The following is a 19521-nucleotide window of genomic DNA, read 5'->3' on the forward strand; positions in this document are numbered from 1 at the left end:
CCAGAATCATTTTCATTGAACTAGGATTTCTCTGATTTCTTCTTCTTTCAGTCAGTTTCTCTATACGTTTTGCATCATTATTATAGTAACAAGTTTTAATAATGTAATCAAATTTTAATCATTAAGATTTGGTGCCAACTGCAAACTTTTAGACCATCCCTATCTACCCTTTTCATCATTCTATAATCGAACAACCTCAATTGTCACCTATAACTCTTAATACATTACAACAAATCACAACTACATATCAGATGATACGGTACATCTACAATTTAGTTTGCCCAATACAGATATACGATATACTAACAAACTCTCCATAGGGCTCCAACACAACGGGAAGTCATTAATGTCGTATGAATCCGATCACTTTGACGAGATACGTGCTTGTTGAGTATAGAGCTAGCTTAGTTTTACCTTGAGAATTAGTCCGAAATTTATTTTCATTTTCTTTAAGGATTTCTTGGACTAATTTAGTATTCAATCAACTTCAATTAGTAATTTTTTTCTTTTCTTATTTCTTTTGTACGTGTACAACAATAATTCATACTTGATTGAGAATGATATCTTGGTAGTCGTAAGAAGAGTTCACATCATCGATTTTAATTTAATCCCCATAGCTTGTAATCGTGTTGCCTAGGTTTTCAAACTTCGTGGGTGTAAATTTAATACCTAATAAAGACGTTTTAACTATTGTGTTAGAAGAAACATTTAATATGTTAAATTCTCTTTTCTAAAAAAATGTCGCATCCATATTTGATATATTCATTTAATAAGTGTGATTATACTTAACTTTCATAAATGTTCATAATATTGACATTGGCTGGACGAATATAGATACAGAGGAGCACTAAGGCGCATCTTTAATTAGAGTAACAACATACACAACATTGTAAGAGCATCCGCTATGACGCGGCGGACGTCCAACCGGCGTGCCGGATGTCCGCTCGGGACGTCCGCCATTAGGCGACGAAGGGGCAGACGCGGACGTGCGTTGAGGACTCCGGAGTTCTGCGGATTTCGGAGGACGTCCATCGCGATGTCCGCCATGACGTCCGCTATTGCGAGTTCCCGGCGGACGTCCCATTTTTTAAATTTTTTTTTAAACTCTATATTTATGGCTAGTTGCAAACTCTATGTATACGGCTCGTTGCAAACTAAAAAAATATGATTTTTAAAAAACTCTAATGCATGAATTATCGTAGAAAATAAAGGCCTAAAACAAAAGCATATCATACTGTCGGGCCAGGGGCACTCCGCGCCCCCGGACATGTAATTTAAGGCATAGCGGCAAACTATAGAGTTTTAAGGCATAATATGTAATTTGTTTGAATCGTTTTTTGGTTTGGGATGGTTTTTTTTTTTTGGTAACTATGTACTCCCTCCGTCCCAGATAATTCGACCCAATATTCCATTTCGGGTTGTCCCACATAATTTGTCTCACTTCACTTTTACCATTTTTGGTAGTGGACCCCATATTCCACTAACTCATTCCTACTAATACTTTAAAAGTAGGACCCACATCCTACCAACTTTTTCAACTCACGTTCCATTAGATTTCTTAAAACCCGTGACTGGTCAAAGTGTCCCAAATTATCTGGAACGGAGGGAGTATTTTTTTAATTTAAATATGTATGCTTTTTTATAAAAATAAAATTGTTGCATTTTTCCCGTATTCGTGTCGAAATTTTAATTCCGTAAATTGTTTAATTTGGTGAATTTGTGAATTTTTATTATTGTGGAAGTCCGTCGGGATGTCATTGGGGATGTCCGCCATTGTGCAGAGGGATGTCCTTATGAGGTGACAATGCAGTGGGAGATCCTTATGACGTGTCAGGAGGTGTTTTTGGGATGTCCGTTGGGATGTTTGCCGGGACATCCGTTACATTGTGGATGCTCTAAACACTACCATGCAATATACATTGTGGAAGTTGTAGATGAATTTCCGCATATTACATTATAGTTATAAGAAAATTGTATTCTATATTGTTGAGTTTTGCATTATAAACATAAATTGACTGCAATGCTAAATAAACTATATATAAGTAGAATTCGTCTATATATATAATGCAAATTAAACATCTTTATGTATACAATGCAATATGCCTAAAACTACCATGCAATCCGCCAAAATCCATCTACAACTTCTACAACAGTATGTTGCATTGTAGTTTTTACAATATTGCATGTTACGTATCATGTGGCAGCATGAAGTTGGAAGTACGTTGTAACTTTAAAATTAGTTACTCCCTCCGTCCCGGATAATTCGGATCATTTTGACCGGGCACAGGTTTTAAGAATTGTAATGAAAAATTAGTTGAAAAAGTTAGTGGAATGTGGGTCCTATCTTTATATATTAGTTTTATAACAAAATGTGAGTAGGAATGAGTTAGTGGAATATGAGGTCCACTACTAAAAATGATAAAAGTGAAATGAGACAAATTATGTGGGACGGATTGAAATGGAAAACTGGGATGAATTATCCGGAACGGGGGGAGTATTTTTTAAGTACACCCTTGATCCCTATACATATAAATTACATCTATATAGATGGAATATATATTTGTCACTAAATAGAATATCAATAAATGGAGAGTCCCTTAACCAGCATGCCACAATAGTACACTTATTTGAAACAACAATATATAATTGTGTCGATTTTGTAACGTTGCAGCTGATAATCACACTCAAACCATAAATTCGAAGAAATATGGACGGAGAGTGTTTATGAATCGGAAAAGGTAATGGCGACATTAGGTATTATTACGTTGTGTTTTACGAGCAGCAATGCAGTGTTGGTATGGCTTGATGAAAACTTTTCCGAGGGGCGTTTTTGGAACCGGGATAAATTTACCGACTACAGCCAGAGGCCAGCTGCAAGAAAGAAGAATTTTAGTGTTGGTTTTAATATCGCTACCAAACGAGCCCGCCTAGAGGATGGACAAACCTGATAATGCCTATAACAAAACATATCAGCCACTGTGGGATATTAAGCTTCACTGTTGAGGTGAACTTCCCAAGGAAATTGATTATGATTATCTAGTTCATAAAAAAAAAAGAACTTAGTTACCAGAAAATGGAAATCAAACTAGAATTTCAAACTATAAACCAAACCATGCACTCACTTGTAGTATAAATGTAGATCCAACTATTCCAGTGAAGAGGTGGTTTTTGGTCACACCACTGAAAACATTGAGTTCGTCTGGCTTCCGAGCGTTAAACTCGTTGAAAATCTGTATATCGACAGGTGAATGGAAGATTTGTTCAGGTAATTCTATCCCAACATGGCTCTTTTTCTAAGTTTCTCGGATTCATTCACTTCAATTGGATTGCACTTACTTGGCATAGAACGAACGCGTTGAACACCACGGTGTTTTTCACCATGTTAGCATGCTCTATGGTGTCATTCTTCAGTTTGAGTAGAGTTAGCCCCTCGAAGTTGAGAACAAGGAGTACTGCTACTTGATATACAGCCTGCACCAGAAAAAGGTACAATGAGTTCTTTTTTTTTTTTCCTTAAAAAAACAGAAGAAAAGCCAATTTACTTGAAAATAAACTATACCTGGATAACTAAGTTCCTCCACATGATATTTGTTACTAGTGATTCCCTGAACGACGTGTGAACATGTAAGCAATGGATCGTATTCTCAACACGTTTACTACTCAAATCCGAAGCAGTTATAGTTTATGCTGTTGTAAAAGCTACAAAGGGAAATGTACAGAATATATTTTCTAACATTTTAGCAGTTCTACATTATTGAGTAAAGATACTTTGCATGTTATCTTTTAAGGACATACAGTTGATCTGAACTAAATTTACGCAATGGATCACATATTATTGAGAACCAAACTACGCGGGGTTGATAATTCGTACCTTCGACCAACTGGAGATCTGTCCATAAGATGATCAGTCGGCGGTTCAGTAGCCAGTGCCAAAGCTCCCAGAGTATCCATGATGAGGTTAACCCAGAGAAGCTGCAACGTTAACACAAGTACATTCAATCTTGCAAAAACCGTAGATAAGTTGCTCGAAGATTCTGTTTACATCTTCTATGCTGCTATAATATCATAGACATCAACAAATAACCCGGGGTGTAAGAGAGATACGGCACCTGCACTGTATTCAGAGGAACATGGCCCGAAGTAACTGCAGCAACGACATTAATTGTCAAAGCGGCAACATTTACAGTGAGCTGGAACTGGATGAATTTTTGGATATTTGCATACACAGAGCGTCCCCATCGAACAACCTTTACAACTGAAGCGAAATTGTCGTCCAATATAATGATGTCTGAGTTTTCTTTTGCAACTTCCGTTCCTTGTATACCCATGGAAAGACCTATATCAGCCTACGAATAGAGAAAATAAGTAATGAGTAATTGATGTCAAAATAAATACCATAACTTAAACTTTTTCCGTCATAACACTAACAAGCTTGATTAATGCATGGAGGTATCTTTTAAAGGTTACGAAAAGCATATGAAATCTCATCAAACCTCATTGAGTGCAGGGGCATCATTAGTTCCATCTCCTGTTACAGCAACAACTTCCCCTAGCTTACGCAGTGTCTGAACTAGCAATAGCTTGTCAGTCGGAGAAGACCGTGCCATAACCTGTTCATCATGAAACGTAACACTTATTCGGCATTCATATAAGGCATAGCTTGCTAACAAAATAGGGAGGTCTGCTTGATAAAACATACAACAATAAAATTTGCAGCTTGTTCTCTATCCTTCTCAGACATCTCGCGGAATCTTTTCCCTTCCATAACGTATGGTTCACCAGTGTCTGCATTTGATGAAAGGATACCACACTCCTGCGCAATTGCTTTTGCTGTCTGAATATTGTCTCCAGTTACCATGCGCACCTAATAATTGACAATCACGTCATGTTCTCCTTTTATATCAGAAAAACAACAAAAGTAAACTGCATTATCCCTTAACGATATCATAAAACCAGTGATGCCTTCTAGCAACTCATGCTTTATTTTATCTTTGTTAAGCAAATGAAGTATTAATATGGAGTAAAAGCTCTTCTTTAGGAATGTTGTAACAATCAAAATTGATACCTTAACGCCAGCATGTGTGCATAGTTCCACTGCTTCTCTGACACCTGGTCGACAAGGATCCTACATAAAAATTTTTGATGAATACCACTGTTTAAGTACAAAAGTACATAAGAGGCTTGTATTTGATAATATTAGAAAGTTTGCACAATAAGCAAAACTACTATTGTGCTGAACAAATTGTTGGTAACATTCAGCAGTCTCTATGAAGTTACACATAAATGTTTATCATAGCAAACATTCTGAAAGGAAAACAGAACTGACTGCTATAGAAACAGGATAGTGAGAGTTAGCTACCTTAATACCAACAATAGCCAGCAAAACAAGATCATCTGCTGGTAAAGTCCACTGTGCCAGCTGTTCTTGATCTGTTGGAACCGTATTTGCTTCAAATGTTTTGTAAGCAACAGCAACACACCGCAAGCTTTTTTCGGCCATATTATTAATAGCATCTTTAAGAAATTCCTGAATAAGAAAGGTGTTACACACATCTGTTAAGATTGTAGGTAATTTTTAATCTCGGGTAACAATAGAACTAGAAGGTCATGTACTGAATACCTACCATATCGTTAGCAATTGGTTTCACAGAACCATTTACATCAATGCACTGTGAACAGGAAGCTAAGATAATCTCAGCCGCTCCCTTCCAATGCACATGAACTTGGGATCCAGTCTGCCAAGTCAAGAAGAAAATCTTTCACAAATATATTTTTGGAAGAACGAACAACATATGCTTTTTTTACATATTGCTCGAATATTTCAACTAGTTTCTATGGTTTTCATGGATTCTGACCTTTAACGAGTCTCAAACTATGCTCCTTAATACAGACATCAAATTATTGTTAAAGAATAAAAACAGGACTTGCACAGAATTGCCACAAGTGTCTAGTATGGATCACTTACCCGTCCTCTAACTGCAACACCCCCTCGTTTTTTGGTAGAATTAAAAGGAGCGACATGGAGAATTATGGATTCAGATTTCACAGTGTCAAACTTCATTCCCAACTGAAAAGGTAAGGAAATAAAGGTGATGACAAAGTCGAGATGGTAACTGAAGAGTAGATAATAGAGCACGGGGAGGAAGTACCTTGACACCCCACTGAAGAATGGCTTTCTCAGTTGGAGATCCAGACACCTCAACTTCACCAAGCTTAAAAATACACAAATGAAAAAGATGAGTACGTAACATTATACAAGCTCAAAAGCTTGTGAAATCATGGATGTTAGCTAATTTGATGAGATGGCAAGAATATTTTTTCATGCAACATTAAAGTGCAATTTTGTAATGCTACATCTACTACGCATATGTCCAAGATTTTGAGCACTAAGGAAGAGTACCTTATTCAAGAACACACTGCCAGAAGTGTTCTGAGCGAGTCCCTCATCTACCAGAGAGGAAACTGATGCAGGCAACTGGGAACCATCTTCAGGAGGATCAATTTTCTTTTTACCGACATATGCCTCAACTACGGTCATCTGTGTCAAAATCCAGTGTGACAAGCGCCTGATTAAATACCCATCCAGTCTTTCCACTTTTTGATAGGATTAGGAACAGAATTGAAAATAACCTGGTTCAGGGTCAAAGTTCCAGTCTTATCACTGCAAATGGTTGTTGCAGATCCCATAGTTTCACAGGCCGAGAGCCTACGCACCTGGATATCAAGTATAATAGTTTTACCGGAGATATAAAAAAATATACATAGTTGATTAAATTAGAGACCTGGAAACCACAGAAAATCTTACATACCAATGCCTTGTCAGCCATCATTTTTTTCATGGAGTATGCTAGGCTGTTACAATTGCAAAATAAATAAGTTCTATTAGAACCAGAGATGGACCCTGAGATAATGCTAAGTAGGGAATATTTTCATACTCACGTCAAGGTTACGGCCAAAGGGAGCCCTTCTGGGACCGCAACAACAACTATTGTTACCTAAGTATGACATCAGTCAATAAACAGAAAAGAAGCTCTAAATGTTTCTCGTTTCCATTTCAGAGAGCGGAAACTTACTGCAGCAGTTATGATATGTATAACTCCGTCAATCGTGTGGCCAAGACTAGTCTTCCCACGAACAAACTGAACAGTTCCATCAGGATCTTTCGAAGTCCCAGTGAAATATCTGGGGTGATTAATTGTCATTACAATGTGACCACGTCATAAGATGCCAGAAACAAATCCAAAATTACCTAGCCAAGAGTATAACGAGTACAGAGAAAGCTACTGTAAGCCCAACAATTCCAATGAAAGTTGTAACACCATTCAGACGCACCTGTAAAATTTCATTAGGATCCGCAGTAGTATTATAAATGTCATATGACAAACTATGACTATACGACCACTATCGACTGATTACCTGCAGAGGAGTTTCTTCACCATTATCTTCTGATATACTAGTCATCAACAATCCCCATTCAGTGTTGATTCCAACACCAGTTACCTAAAATATAACCATGTAATAAATCATGCAAAATGACCAGATTGACAGTAATTTGTACTCACTTTAATTGAAGAATTGATTATCTTCGATGAATATGAAACGAAGTCCAGATAGCTTTTACCAACTTTGCAGAATGGTTCTTCACTGTTAATCACACAACTGACTAGGACGGTTGCATTAGAAGGACATTTGATCACTCGTAAAAGACCAATACAAATCATTCAGTTACACATCTTATAGATCATTTGAACAAAATATGTCTTCATTAATCTAATGGTTGATTTATCTTAGCTGAAAATAGCGTTCCAGTAGCTTGAGGTGTTGGGAAGTGTTTGCACAGAATAAAAACTCAGGTGATAGAACAGATATCCACAGTGAAAATATATATGTGTCTTGTATAGAATATCTGGTTAATCGGTGTTTTAAGTTAGAATGTTACCAGCATAGTTCCGGCACCATCTGCCACCTTGCAACCCGACATCAAGAATGGAGTTTTTTGGTCTTTTTGAATCTGAGTAGTGACATTAGACGTGAGAAATATTAGATCACTGATCTAAAGTAACGACTAACGAGCAAACAATCTAACCAACTTACAATCTTGCTTTCTCCAGTCATGCTGGATTCGTCAATGGCAAGAGAATGGGAAATCGTAACTAGCCCATCAGCAGGAACCTGTATGTATTATGCCAATAAACATTTAGCTAATGAAGGATAAAACATCCCAGTCAAATCATTTGTAACCTGATCTCCTATTTTGAGAGGTATGACATCCCCAACCACAATGTCATATATGGAAACCTTCTCTCTCCGACCTCCTCTGATCACCTATTCAGTTTTTTCCATGAGTATTAATCATCATTCACCTTACCTATACCCAAAAAATAAAGGAAAAAGCGATAAATCTATATAGATTAATTTGTTCTATTACCTCCACTTGAATATTGCGCTTTTCCTCATTCAAATTTTGAAACTGGAGGGACTGCTTGTAATCACTAGTTGCTGAAGAATAGATGCATGATAATGAAAAAAGACCATACACGAGTCAGTCATAATAAATACCAAAAAGTAGTTTTTCTCTTGTTGTAAACTTGAGCAAAGTTGCTCTTAAACTGGGAACAGAAGTACGAAACGATGAATGCTTCAAAAGAGGTAACCATTGTTCAAAGAAATTTATATGAAGTAATTTTTGTTACCTGTAACGATAATAACCAGAAGAACTGCAAAGGTGATGCTTCCTCCATCATACCAGCCTTCTTCAAGGCCCTGCAAGAAATGATAAATTTTTAAAGAGACCTAAAATAGCATTGCACTCGAGTTTGTTTCACCACATTGAGATGGAACTTCTATCAATGACTGTGAGTGTAGATGGAATGTCTTATGCCTCAGATTAGGTTTGTTGAAAATTGAGTCATCTTATGTTTTATGAAAGCAATATTCAAGTACAAAACACATCTTATCAGCCTCAAAATTCTGAAGATGTTATTTCCAATAGTAGAGCTACAATGCTTTTTCAACTGGACTTGGAAGATTTAACAAATAAATGAATAACACAACTTTTCATTGGAAGATTTAACAAATAAATGAAATAGTTCAGAATGGTGCAAATGAACTTGGTACTTTTGTATTCTGGTTACCTCAGTTTTTATTCCTAGACCCAACGATGCGATTGCAGCTACTATTAGAATAATGAGAGTCGTATCTTGCCAGGCATCCCATAGGAACATCTGCACAATGTTAAATGCAACGACGTTATAAAGTTCCCCAAGATGTATAAGCAAAAGGTAACATTCTATGCAGAACTTTACCCAGAAAGTCCTTCCCTTCTTCAGAGGATAAGTGTTCGACCCAAAGACATCTCTTCTCTGTGCGAACTCATGATCATCACCAGAAATTCCCGTTTCAAAATTTGTTCGTAGCAGACCTGATATGCCTTTAACCTGAACAATTAGTAAAACATAAATCTAAGTTACTAAGGCACACATCACAGAAACTGGCTAAATAGATGTAAAGAAGAAAGGTAGTCTTGCCCCTCCGTATTGCTCAAATGCAGCAATATTATGATCTCTGTTCATTGAAGCAAGCTGATCGGGTGAAACTCCATAAGGCCCAGATGGAGATGGAGGAATGACTGGTGAGCCTAACACTGAATCACAAAAAAAAAAAGATTTGTTTAACCTACACAGAAGTTTTTCAAGTGGCACTACTTCAATGAAAATCAACACTGAGGAAATCAGAGCGGAGAAGTCCAAATCCTAATAGAAGCTTGGGAATGCAAATTGTATGAATATCGGACTCATCTCAGAGCAGTATCTATCACTAGATGTTTGCACTCGTATTGGTAAGGTGTAGTGGAGAGTCAAGTCATTAGAAGATTCTATTCCTGAAGCTAGAGTTGTCTGTCTCTTGCACTACTATTTCGACAAAACTCAGAATTAAGTTGAACATAATGATCCAAAAACTTTGGGAAGGGTGAGTAGGAGTTAAGGTATACTGCAATAGAAGTAATTGATTAAATACCTTTGGCCTGCTGTCCCGCCAATTTGAAACGCAATGCAGCCTACAATTACCAGAAGACTAGTACATAAGTGATTAAAGAAGTTATTCATTTGAATAATTTATACAGGTGCTCAGTCCATTTTTGTATTACCCTTATGACTTGAGCATGCGCTCTAATCATCCGTCTTCTCTTTTCGTGCTGCTCATCCCTTTTCAAGTCTAACGTGTAGCGAAAGCGACGAGAAGCATTAAGCACAAGAGCTGCTTGCTGGAAAGGACCAACACTTGCAAATCAGAAATAAATAGCTTCCCCTTCCATCTTTATCAGTCAATCAACGAATGCATCATCACTCCATATATACGAGCATATGAATCGATCACTATACATGTTTTCGACCACAAAATCGCACATTATCACAACTAAACCACAATTCATTGCTGATCAATCGTTCAATTTCAATCTAAAACAGTAACATCACAGAATCAATCGGATTATCTTCGTTGAGATTCATACTTAAACAGAGTACTATTTAATCAATTTCATTATGAGTGTAAAGATGAACAGCAATCGAATTAAAAACACATCCCGACGCCTTACCCTCCAGCGCTTGAGCATATTGTGAGACGCATTTTTGGTGCTGCCGATGTCGAAAGGGTCGGAAAACTCTTCATCGGCGTCAGATCCATCGTCGGGCGCCGTGCCGCTCTCGATGTCATGGAAAATGTCTTCTTCTTCGCCGTTGGTCATGGCGCCGCCGCTTCAGCAGAATTATGAACTCAATCGGATCGATCTCGAATTGGAGCAGATTCAACGCGCACTGAGAGCTGCGATTGTTAACACAATGCATATACTGATCACTATCTCTCTCTTTACTCCCTGTCTCTCTCCAGCTCCCTTTCTCTCTCTCTCTAAAAATAGGAATCCGATCCAACCGCCACGCCATGGAAAATAGCTATAATTGGGGGAATTTTTTGCTAATTTCAAACCAATTTCCGCAGTGTGTTTACGATGTGATGCATACAAACTTGACCGAGAATTCGTAACGGCGAAGTTCATCGTCGGAACACTCGAATCCAGCTCGGAAGAAGCTTGGCAGAAATTTCCCGCGCAGAAAAATAAATCAGTTGGAACTAAGTTACTCTAAACATCAAATTATTCTCGCTTAATCAAAGAATTGTTTAATACTAGCAGTAGCATTAGGGATATTGGCATCTAATATCACGAAACTTTTAAAAAGTTGAGTTTTTCGCACGAACTTTAAAATTGGCAAATAATATCACGAACTTTACCACGTGTTTGTTTTTTCCCATGAATAAAAAATTTCCCACAAATAATACTATGATACCGATTTTTTTTCGTAATTTCTCGACAACAATTTCGAAAGTTTCAAGTCTTTCAATATTTGGAGATAGTTTTTCTTGAAGCACACCCTCAAAAATTGTTCTTCAATCTATTAAAATAACATGAATTTTTTCATTCGTGGGAAAAAACAAACACGTGGTAAAGTTCGTGATATTATTTGCCAATTTTAAAGTTCGTGGGAAAAATCCAACTTTTTGAAAGTTTCGTGATATTAGATGTCAATATCTCTTAATTTTAAGTATTTTATTAAAATTAATTTTGAAAAAAATAAAATTACTCCACGTAAGATTTAATTTGGTCGTATTTTTCTTTTTTCGATATAATCGGATGGTTACAAAGTTACAATTCATTACTTTTGCACTTCGTATTAAATTTATTGGATATTAGTTAAAGTTAGAGTGCATATTAACAAATTATATGCATGTACATTACGGTGGTGTTCGATTTCCTAAATAAAATAATATAAGATATAATTTAGGATTGAGCTGTGAGATATAAAATAACGGTGGATATAATATAGGATACTGACAGTTTGGACTTTTTTTTGATAGAATGGGCTTTATGTATGACTGATTTAGTCGGAGGGGGTCAGGCCAGATGAATAGTCTAATTAGAATAGTCCAATTGCATTATTTATGCGGGCTTCTGTGCAGGCCTCTTATGAGTTGCGGACTGTGAATTTTTCAACCTAACACCAATTTAAACGGTCTTTGACACTTAAATACTATTCCCTTCGTTCCATAGTAATGGAGGCAAAACTTTTCGGCACGGCGATTAAGAAAAATTGTGTTAGGTGAGTTAAGTAAAGAGAGAATAAAGTGGAAAATGAAAAAGATAGAGAGATGAAGATAGAAAAAAGTGTGTGGAAAAATGTGTTGACTTTTACTAAAAAGGGAAATGACTCTATTACTATGGAACGAACAGAAATGGAAAAACGCCCCTATTACTATGGAACGGAGGGAGTAATTAATAATGCATACCAGATGGGGAATAAATCTCATAAATCAAACACACTACTAGTTTAGTCCGGGATACAATCTTACAAACCGAACACCCGTATCCGAAGACGTAACTAGAATCACACTGTTGTGGCAAAGATTTTATAAAACAAATGCTTTATTTCGAAGGGAATATTAGTACTACTGATCCAGTGATCCTTTGCTCAATATAAATAGGAAAACTGAGGGATTTATTTATGAAAGCCCAAACTAAGCCCAAATAATTTTGTGAATAGGCCCAACAAATGCTAAACAGTTGGACATGGTAACCCTAGTTTTAATATAGCTGAAGAGCTGAAATCACTCTCTCTCTCTCCCCCTACCCACCCCCAATCCCACCGGGCTTCACCGAATCACGCCACCGTAAGCTCATTTCAATCTCTTCTTGTAATTCTCAGTCCGTTTCAATTTATAATGCGTGTATTTGAATAATCAATTGAGCTGAACAGATTGATTTATGTTTCTCCGTTTGTGCATTTTGTATTTTCGTAATAGAGATTTGTGTGTTTGTGAAGGTTGTGATTCACTCTGTTTTTAATCGTGAAGTGGAAATTTATATGTAGCTTGTGTTGATGATTTCTGGTTTTGTTTGGATCATAGATTTTATAAATGCTAAATCGAATATTGGACCTATTAATTGGGGGAAAGACGAAAGGAAAGTGTTGTTTATGCATTGGCTGTTGTTAGTAATTGGAAGAAGTGAGGAGCTGAGTTTTGCTATATGTGTAGGATGGCTGAGAAGGGAGGACAGATTGTTCCGGAGTCTGTTTTGAAGAAACAGAAGAGAGCCGAGGAATGGGCGTTGGCGAAGAAGCAGGAGGTTGCAGCTCTCAAGGAAAAGAAATCGGCAAACAGGAAGCTGATTTACAACCGAGCGAAGGAGTACGCCAAGGAGTACGCAGCACAGGTGCTTTACGAGACTCTTGGTGCTGTGTTGTGTGTCACTGTATGGTTGCTTACTTGACTTGTTTCGTTTTGTTGTGTTTAGGAAAGGGAGCTCATTCAGTTGAAGCGTGAGGCGAGGTTGAAAGGAGGGTTCTATGTGAACCCAGAAGCTAAGCTGCTGTTCATCATTCGTATTCGTGGGTACGTAGTTGTGTTATGTGGAGTGGTTGGATTGGTCGTGTATGATTGATATCGTCTAACTTACACGTCTTCTGGCTTGATTATTCAGTATTAATGCGATGCATCCAACGACAAAGAAGATTTTGCAGCTGCTCCGTCTGCGTCAGGTGATGACGCATCTCGTTAATGTTCTTTTACATTTCTATAAGATATTGGCTTCACGGTTGTTATTACCTTTAGTTGGTGTTTATGATCAATTTCTTAAAGTTAGCAATTAGATAGATAGCCTTTTTGTGAAATTTTAGTGACAGAACTTACTGAAAATCGAGCACTTCATGTTATGTTCAGACTTACAGTTCCCGTAGTGATTCAATGAATTTAGGTCCGCGCTGTGAAAGCTAAGAATTGTTATTTCGCGCCATGATTGTAGTGAGTTCACACTTGTGCATACAGATTTTTAATGGAGTGTTCCTAAAAGTTAACAAGGCAACGGTGAATATGCTGCACAGGGTCGAGCCATACGTGACTTTTGGGTAAACTTCTGAATACTGTGCACACTCAAGCAATTTTGTTTATCAAGTATGCAGATCCACTAGATTGCACTTTCTCTCAGGTACCCCAACTTAAAGAGTGTGAGAGAATTGATATACAAGAGGGGGTTCGGCAAGGTCAACAAGCAGCGCATAGCTTTGACAGATAACTCAATTATTGAACAGGTTTGTTAATTTTCATTTCTGGTGAGACGAACTATCTACATTTAGGGCTGGGGAATTATACCGAAATACCGGAATACCGGACTTACCGTACCGAAAAAATACCGAAAATACCGTTTTTTCGGTATACCGTAGTTTTCGGTACGGTATGATACCGTACCGATAGAGATCGGTACGGTAACGGTATTAGATTTCACATACCGCGGTATACCGAAGATTCGGTATGCCGGTATATACCGGTATACCGAAGATTCGGTATATACCAATGCTTCGGTATACCGTGGTATACCGGTATACCGGTTGATATATATAGTATATAAATATATATTTATATATGTTATATTTAAACTAAATTTTAAAAAATAAGAATTTTTATTATACAAAAATAAAAGAATCAAAATTGGGAACCCTATTTTTTGAAGTAGTCTAAAACTAGGTTTTTTTTAATATTTTGGATATAATAGATTTTTTCACGGTATAATGGTATAACGGTATGCCGTACCGCAAAACACGGTATAACGGTATATCGGAATGCCATATCGCAGTTCGGTATACCGCAAAAATACGGTATACCGAAATGTGGTACGGTATACCGATAACACGGTATGGTAACGGTATGGAAAACTTCCATACCGAATTTTCGGTATACCGAACTCCGGTATACCGAAACTTACGGTACGGTATAGGTATGGTTTTTGTCATACCGTAACTTTCGGTATGGTATACGGTATGGCACTCCCGATACGGTATACCGTACCGAACCACCCCTATCTACATTAGTACTGTTTTTTATGTATCTTCACCGTTGCTGATTTATGTTACAGACGCTTGGCAAACATGGCATTATCTGCATCGAAGATCTTATCCACGAGATCCTGACGGTTGGCCCTCACTTTAAGGAGGCTAACAACTTCCTCTGGCCATTCCAACTATCGGCCCCCTTGGGTGGCCTCGAGAGGAAGAGGAACCACTATGTTGAAGGTGGAGATGCTGGCAACCGTGAAGATTACATAAACGAGCTCATTAGAAGAATGAACTGAGATTGAACTTAAGAATGAACTAAGTCTTTCTGTTGTTACATTTAAATAGATTCTTTCTCTTAATGGTACGATTTTGGGCTTGTTTTCTGGATAATTTTGTGATAAACCTTTTATTTTGACCATCTATTGAGCTGGTAGACAGGACAATATACAAATATTTTTCAGTTAGGAGATATCCTGTTATAATGGATGAAACGTAAGAGCATCTCCAACCATTCCACTAAACTAACTCATTTTAGTGTAAATTTTATACTAAATATTGATTTTATTCCAACCATTTACACTAAACTCAAACTTAAAAGAATATTCTTTATATTCTGCCTTTTTCACTCATAAAATTTGAAATTTTTTAGGTTTTTGTTTAGTGTAAACCTAAAGGTAGGTATTTATTTTCCCAAAAACCAAAAGTTGGATTGGTTTTTTAGTACTATTGGAGCTAAATAGCTATCTCATTTTAGGTTTTAGTGTACTCTTAGAGATGGTCTAACTGTGTAAGATTTTGCTTTCCTGATTATGAAAATAGGATTCGAATATTTTAATGGATCTTAGTAGTAGTAATTGGTGTCAATACACAAGATTTGGAAATTAAAGTGTACTAATTTTAGCTAAAATTTGAATTTTTGTGATTTGTTTATCCTAATTCCTAAAGGATGACATTGACAAGTAGTGCTCGAAGTTTTTTGTTTGTCCTAATAAAATTGGTTCTTTTTCTTTTTTCAGTCGTTCCATTAAAACTAGCTCATTCAGAAAAGCTTTTTACACAAGATTACAAATTTATTGAACTCGACTACTACTCCCTCCGTTTCCTCATAATTGAAGCGAAACTTTTCGGCACGGAGTTTAAGAAAGAAATGTTGAATGTGTTAAACAAATAGATAAAAAAGTAAGAAAGAGAAAAAGATAAAGAGAATAAAGTAAAAAGTAAATAAAGTAGAGAGAATAAAATAAGAGGGAGTAAAGTAAGAAAGAGAAAAAACTTACTACTATATATGGAAATGACTCAACTATAAGTGAACGGAAGAAGTACTAGTTTATATATCAAACACAAGTTTCCCCAAAAGTAAAATTCTACTTTTATTAGAACCAATGAACTTATTATATTTTGCAGTAGAATCTTCACTCTTAAATATATTCCAAAATGTTTTGTAGTAATTGAGAGAGATCAATATAAAAAGTTCTATTTCAGTAAGAATCTTAAATCATCCATTAACTAATAGTCTAGTACTACCTTCGTCCCCCAAATTTTGACACTAATTTTCAATACACAACTATGACCAATTCCTAGTCATTAGATTTGAAGATCTAATGGTTGAAATAATTAGTATGGTTATATATATATATATATATATATATATATATATATATATATATATATATATATACGGATGTATTCAAATCCTTTTCATATCTTTTGTCCTTTTTCCTTCTTAATCCTAGCCCCACGATTTCGTCATCTGACGGTTAGATTAATGCCACGTGTCATTTAATAATGCACATTTTCATTCTAATAATGCACAGCGGCTAATAATGCAACATTATAGTCTAATAATGCACATTTTCATTCTAATAATGCACAACGGCTAATAATGCAACATTATAGACTAATAATGCATTGATCACAACCATCCAATTCAAGGATCCAATGACTGAGATTAAGAAGGAAATAGGACACTTAGGGTGCAAAGGAGCCTAACGCACCCCTATATATATATATATATATATATATATATATATATATATATATATATATAGGGTAGTGATAAAATGCAAACTTATATATTGTACAAACTCAAAACTCTTCAACACAAATTCAATACAGTTTCAATACAATATCAACATAGTGTAAAATTTCAAGATTTTAATGTCAACACAGTATCAACACAATATCAACACAACATCAATCATGACTGCCGTTGAAATTCTATTGACATTTTCCTGTTGATGCTTTTTTGTGATCTGTTGATATTTTTCAATGGTCCAGATCAAAGTTTTGAGTTTGTACCATATTTAGAGTTTTCATTTGATCACATCCCTATATATATATATATATATATATATATATATATATATATATGTTAAGATTGTATTTATATTAACTGCTAAAATAGATTGTTCAAAGTATTGATCAAATTTATTTGAAAAGCCTAGAAGCAAAGAGAGAGCATAATTCAATAACACAATAATTCATTGATATAAACCTAGGAAATAACAAAATATAATAACTAGTACCAAAGAGAAAGTTAACAAACTAAATAACAAACTTCCCAACATCTTAAAAATTATTCAAACGGAATGATAAAGAAACAATAACGACTAGATAAGGTAAAATATGATAAGAACACACATTTTACGGTAAAATATGCTCGGAATCTCAATGGCGAGGCCGGTCACCTCAGAGAGATGCTGAAGCAAAGAATTAACCGACTATTTAAGGAGGTCGGTGAGTTCAGCCAATAGAGCCCTCAGCACATTATTGTGGGACTCGACGAAGAAGTACTTCCGAGTCACGGCTTCAGTCATCTGGCGCAGCTTCTCGTTTTCCGCCTCCAGCCGGGCCTCTTCTCTGAGCAGCTCACGCAACTCCTCCCGCTCCTGCTGATCCATCCGAAGCCTTTTCGCGGATTTGCGATTGGACACCCTCCTCCGATTGCTCGTGCTTTCAGCATCACTAGCCATTTCTCTTAATGTAATGATCAAGTAATGTTTCGTAGTAAATGTTAATGATTATAGAATATTATATATATAGGGATTGAGATTGAATGATTCGAGAAAGGAATCAAAGACTAAAATAAAACGGATCCTGCTTAGTAAAATTAGGGTTTGATTAATCAGCATCGTCTCATAAACTTATCAGAAACGGATGTCATAAACTTATTCTGTAAGGAAATAAAAATAAAAAACAAAATCTTTACAAAATTAGGGTTTGATTCATCAGCATGGTATCATAAACTTATCCGAAACACGTCTCAATCGTAGATGGATATTGATTCCCATCACAAGAAAATGAGTGAATTGGGTTTTTAATCTACGTATCTTAAAGTACATTTGTTAAAAATGTTGTACTTCCTCCGTTTCTTTATAGTTGAGTCATTTTTCCATTTCGAGAAGTTTCTTCATAGTTGAATCATTTCTATATATGGTAACCTTTTTCTCTTTCTTACTTTACTCTCTATTACTTTATTCTCTCTACTTTATTCACTTTATACTTTATTTATTCTACATTTTCATCCCTCTTACTTTCTTATCTATTTATTTAACACACCCAATATTTCTATCTAAAACTCCGTGCCGAAAAGTTTCGCCTCAACTATGGCGAAACGGAGGGAGTAGTACTTTAATTTTATTTTGCAATAAAACCTTCACATTTAAAAATGTTCAAAAATGTTGTGTATTATAGAGATTAATAGTAAATGGATATTGATTCCCATCACAGGAAAATGAGTGAGCTGGGTTGGATATTGATCCTCATCATAGATTAGACGATCAAGTTTTATTTTGGGCATTTCATCAAAAAAAGGTTGAGTGCATAAGAATATCCTTTAATGAGTAACCGATCATTAATATGTCATACATACAACAATTCCACCATGCACACTTCAGAAATATTGTTTCCCCAAATTTAGGCTTTACGGTAACAATATTATGTGGCGTTGCATCGAACACTTGGAGCACTTCTTGCAAACCGAGATTCAGCTGAACATTTCATCGAACAGTTAGAATGAAATTTTGGTTAGATTTCCGCCATTAAGTAGTACTCCCTCCGTCCGCCATTAGGAGTCTTATTCATTGACGGCACGAGTGTTAAGAAATACTATTAAGAATAGTAGGTGGAAAAAATTTATTAGAATATGGGTCCCACTTGTTTATATTAATTTTAAATAAAATGTGAGTGAAATGAGTTAGTCGAAAGGTGAGACCCTATTACCATTTATGGTAAAAGTAACCGGAACTCCTATTCGTGGACGGACTAAAATGAAAAAACGGGACTCTTATTTGCAGACAGAGGGAGTAAGTTATAATTATTTTCGTTCATATTTGAATTTTTTGTAATATATTGATAATTGTCTGCATACAATAAATTACTACCTCTGTCCTCTAAATTTCCGAAATAGTAAACTATTTTGGTCCGTCCCCCAAATTTTGACACACTCCACTTTTTATCATTTTTGATAGTGGACCTCATATTCCACTAACTCATTCTTTCTCACATTTTATTATAAAATTAATACTTTAAAAGTAGAACTCATGTCCCACTAACTTTTTCAACTCACTTTCCATTACTAAAACCCGTGCCAGGTCTGTCAAAATTTGTGGGACGGAGGTAGTAAAAATTTATTGCTAATACA

General features: G+C 36.0%; 2 protein-coding genes across 3 annotated transcripts; one reads left to right on the forward strand and one right to left on the reverse strand.

The window, feature by feature from the left end:
* Positions 1 to 2453: 2453 nt before the first annotated feature.
* On the reverse strand, positions 2454 to 11040 carry LOC125205907 (calcium-transporting ATPase 9, plasma membrane-type-like). The gene is made up of 32 exons (XM_048105099.2): positions 10595 to 11040; positions 10148 to 10264; positions 10018 to 10057; positions 9528 to 9643; positions 9306 to 9437; positions 9135 to 9224; positions 8694 to 8763; positions 8429 to 8499; positions 8242 to 8325; positions 8095 to 8172; positions 7940 to 8011; positions 7417 to 7500; positions 7250 to 7332; positions 7074 to 7182; positions 6940 to 6995; positions 6810 to 6852; positions 6631 to 6714; positions 6401 to 6538; positions 6150 to 6212; positions 5966 to 6067; positions 5625 to 5735; positions 5360 to 5527; positions 5066 to 5125; positions 4700 to 4864; positions 4494 to 4610; positions 4110 to 4346; positions 3872 to 3972; positions 3560 to 3605; positions 3337 to 3471; positions 3123 to 3230; positions 2945 to 3036; positions 2454 to 2871 (listed from the first exon to the last, which is right to left on the reverse strand). Exons 1-32 carry the CDS (start codon positions 10742 to 10744, stop codon positions 2751 to 2753), a joined length of 3243 nt encoding a protein of 1080 aa, XP_047961056.2. The 5' UTR covers positions 10745 to 11040; the 3' UTR covers positions 2454 to 2750.
* A 1553-nt stretch (positions 11041 to 12593) lies between these two features.
* Positions 12594 to 15343, forward strand: LOC125203365 (large ribosomal subunit protein uL30w-like). Of its 2 annotated transcripts, none has more exons than XM_089059957.1 (7): positions 12594 to 12720; positions 13087 to 13264; positions 13346 to 13443; positions 13532 to 13589; positions 13876 to 13955; positions 14036 to 14138; positions 14960 to 15343. In XM_089059957.1, exons 2-7 carry the CDS (start codon positions 13088 to 13090, stop codon positions 15173 to 15175), a joined length of 732 nt encoding a protein of 243 aa, XP_088916083.1. In that variant the 5' UTR covers positions 12594 to 12720; position 13087; the 3' UTR covers positions 15176 to 15343. The 2 variants fall into 2 exon arrangements, with proteins under 2 accessions (XP_088916083.1, XP_088916084.1); XM_089059958.1 differs by having other exon boundaries at positions 12666 to 12744.
* Positions 15344 to 19521: the final 4178 nt, after the last annotated feature.

The sequence above is a fragment of the Salvia hispanica genome, chromosome 6 (genome assembly GCF_029641045.1).
Source record: "Salvia hispanica isolate PSC_SH4W2 chromosome 6, Shi_PSC_v1, whole genome shotgun sequence".
NCBI classification, from domain to species: domain Eukaryota; kingdom Viridiplantae; phylum Streptophyta; class Magnoliopsida; order Lamiales; family Lamiaceae; genus Salvia; species Salvia hispanica.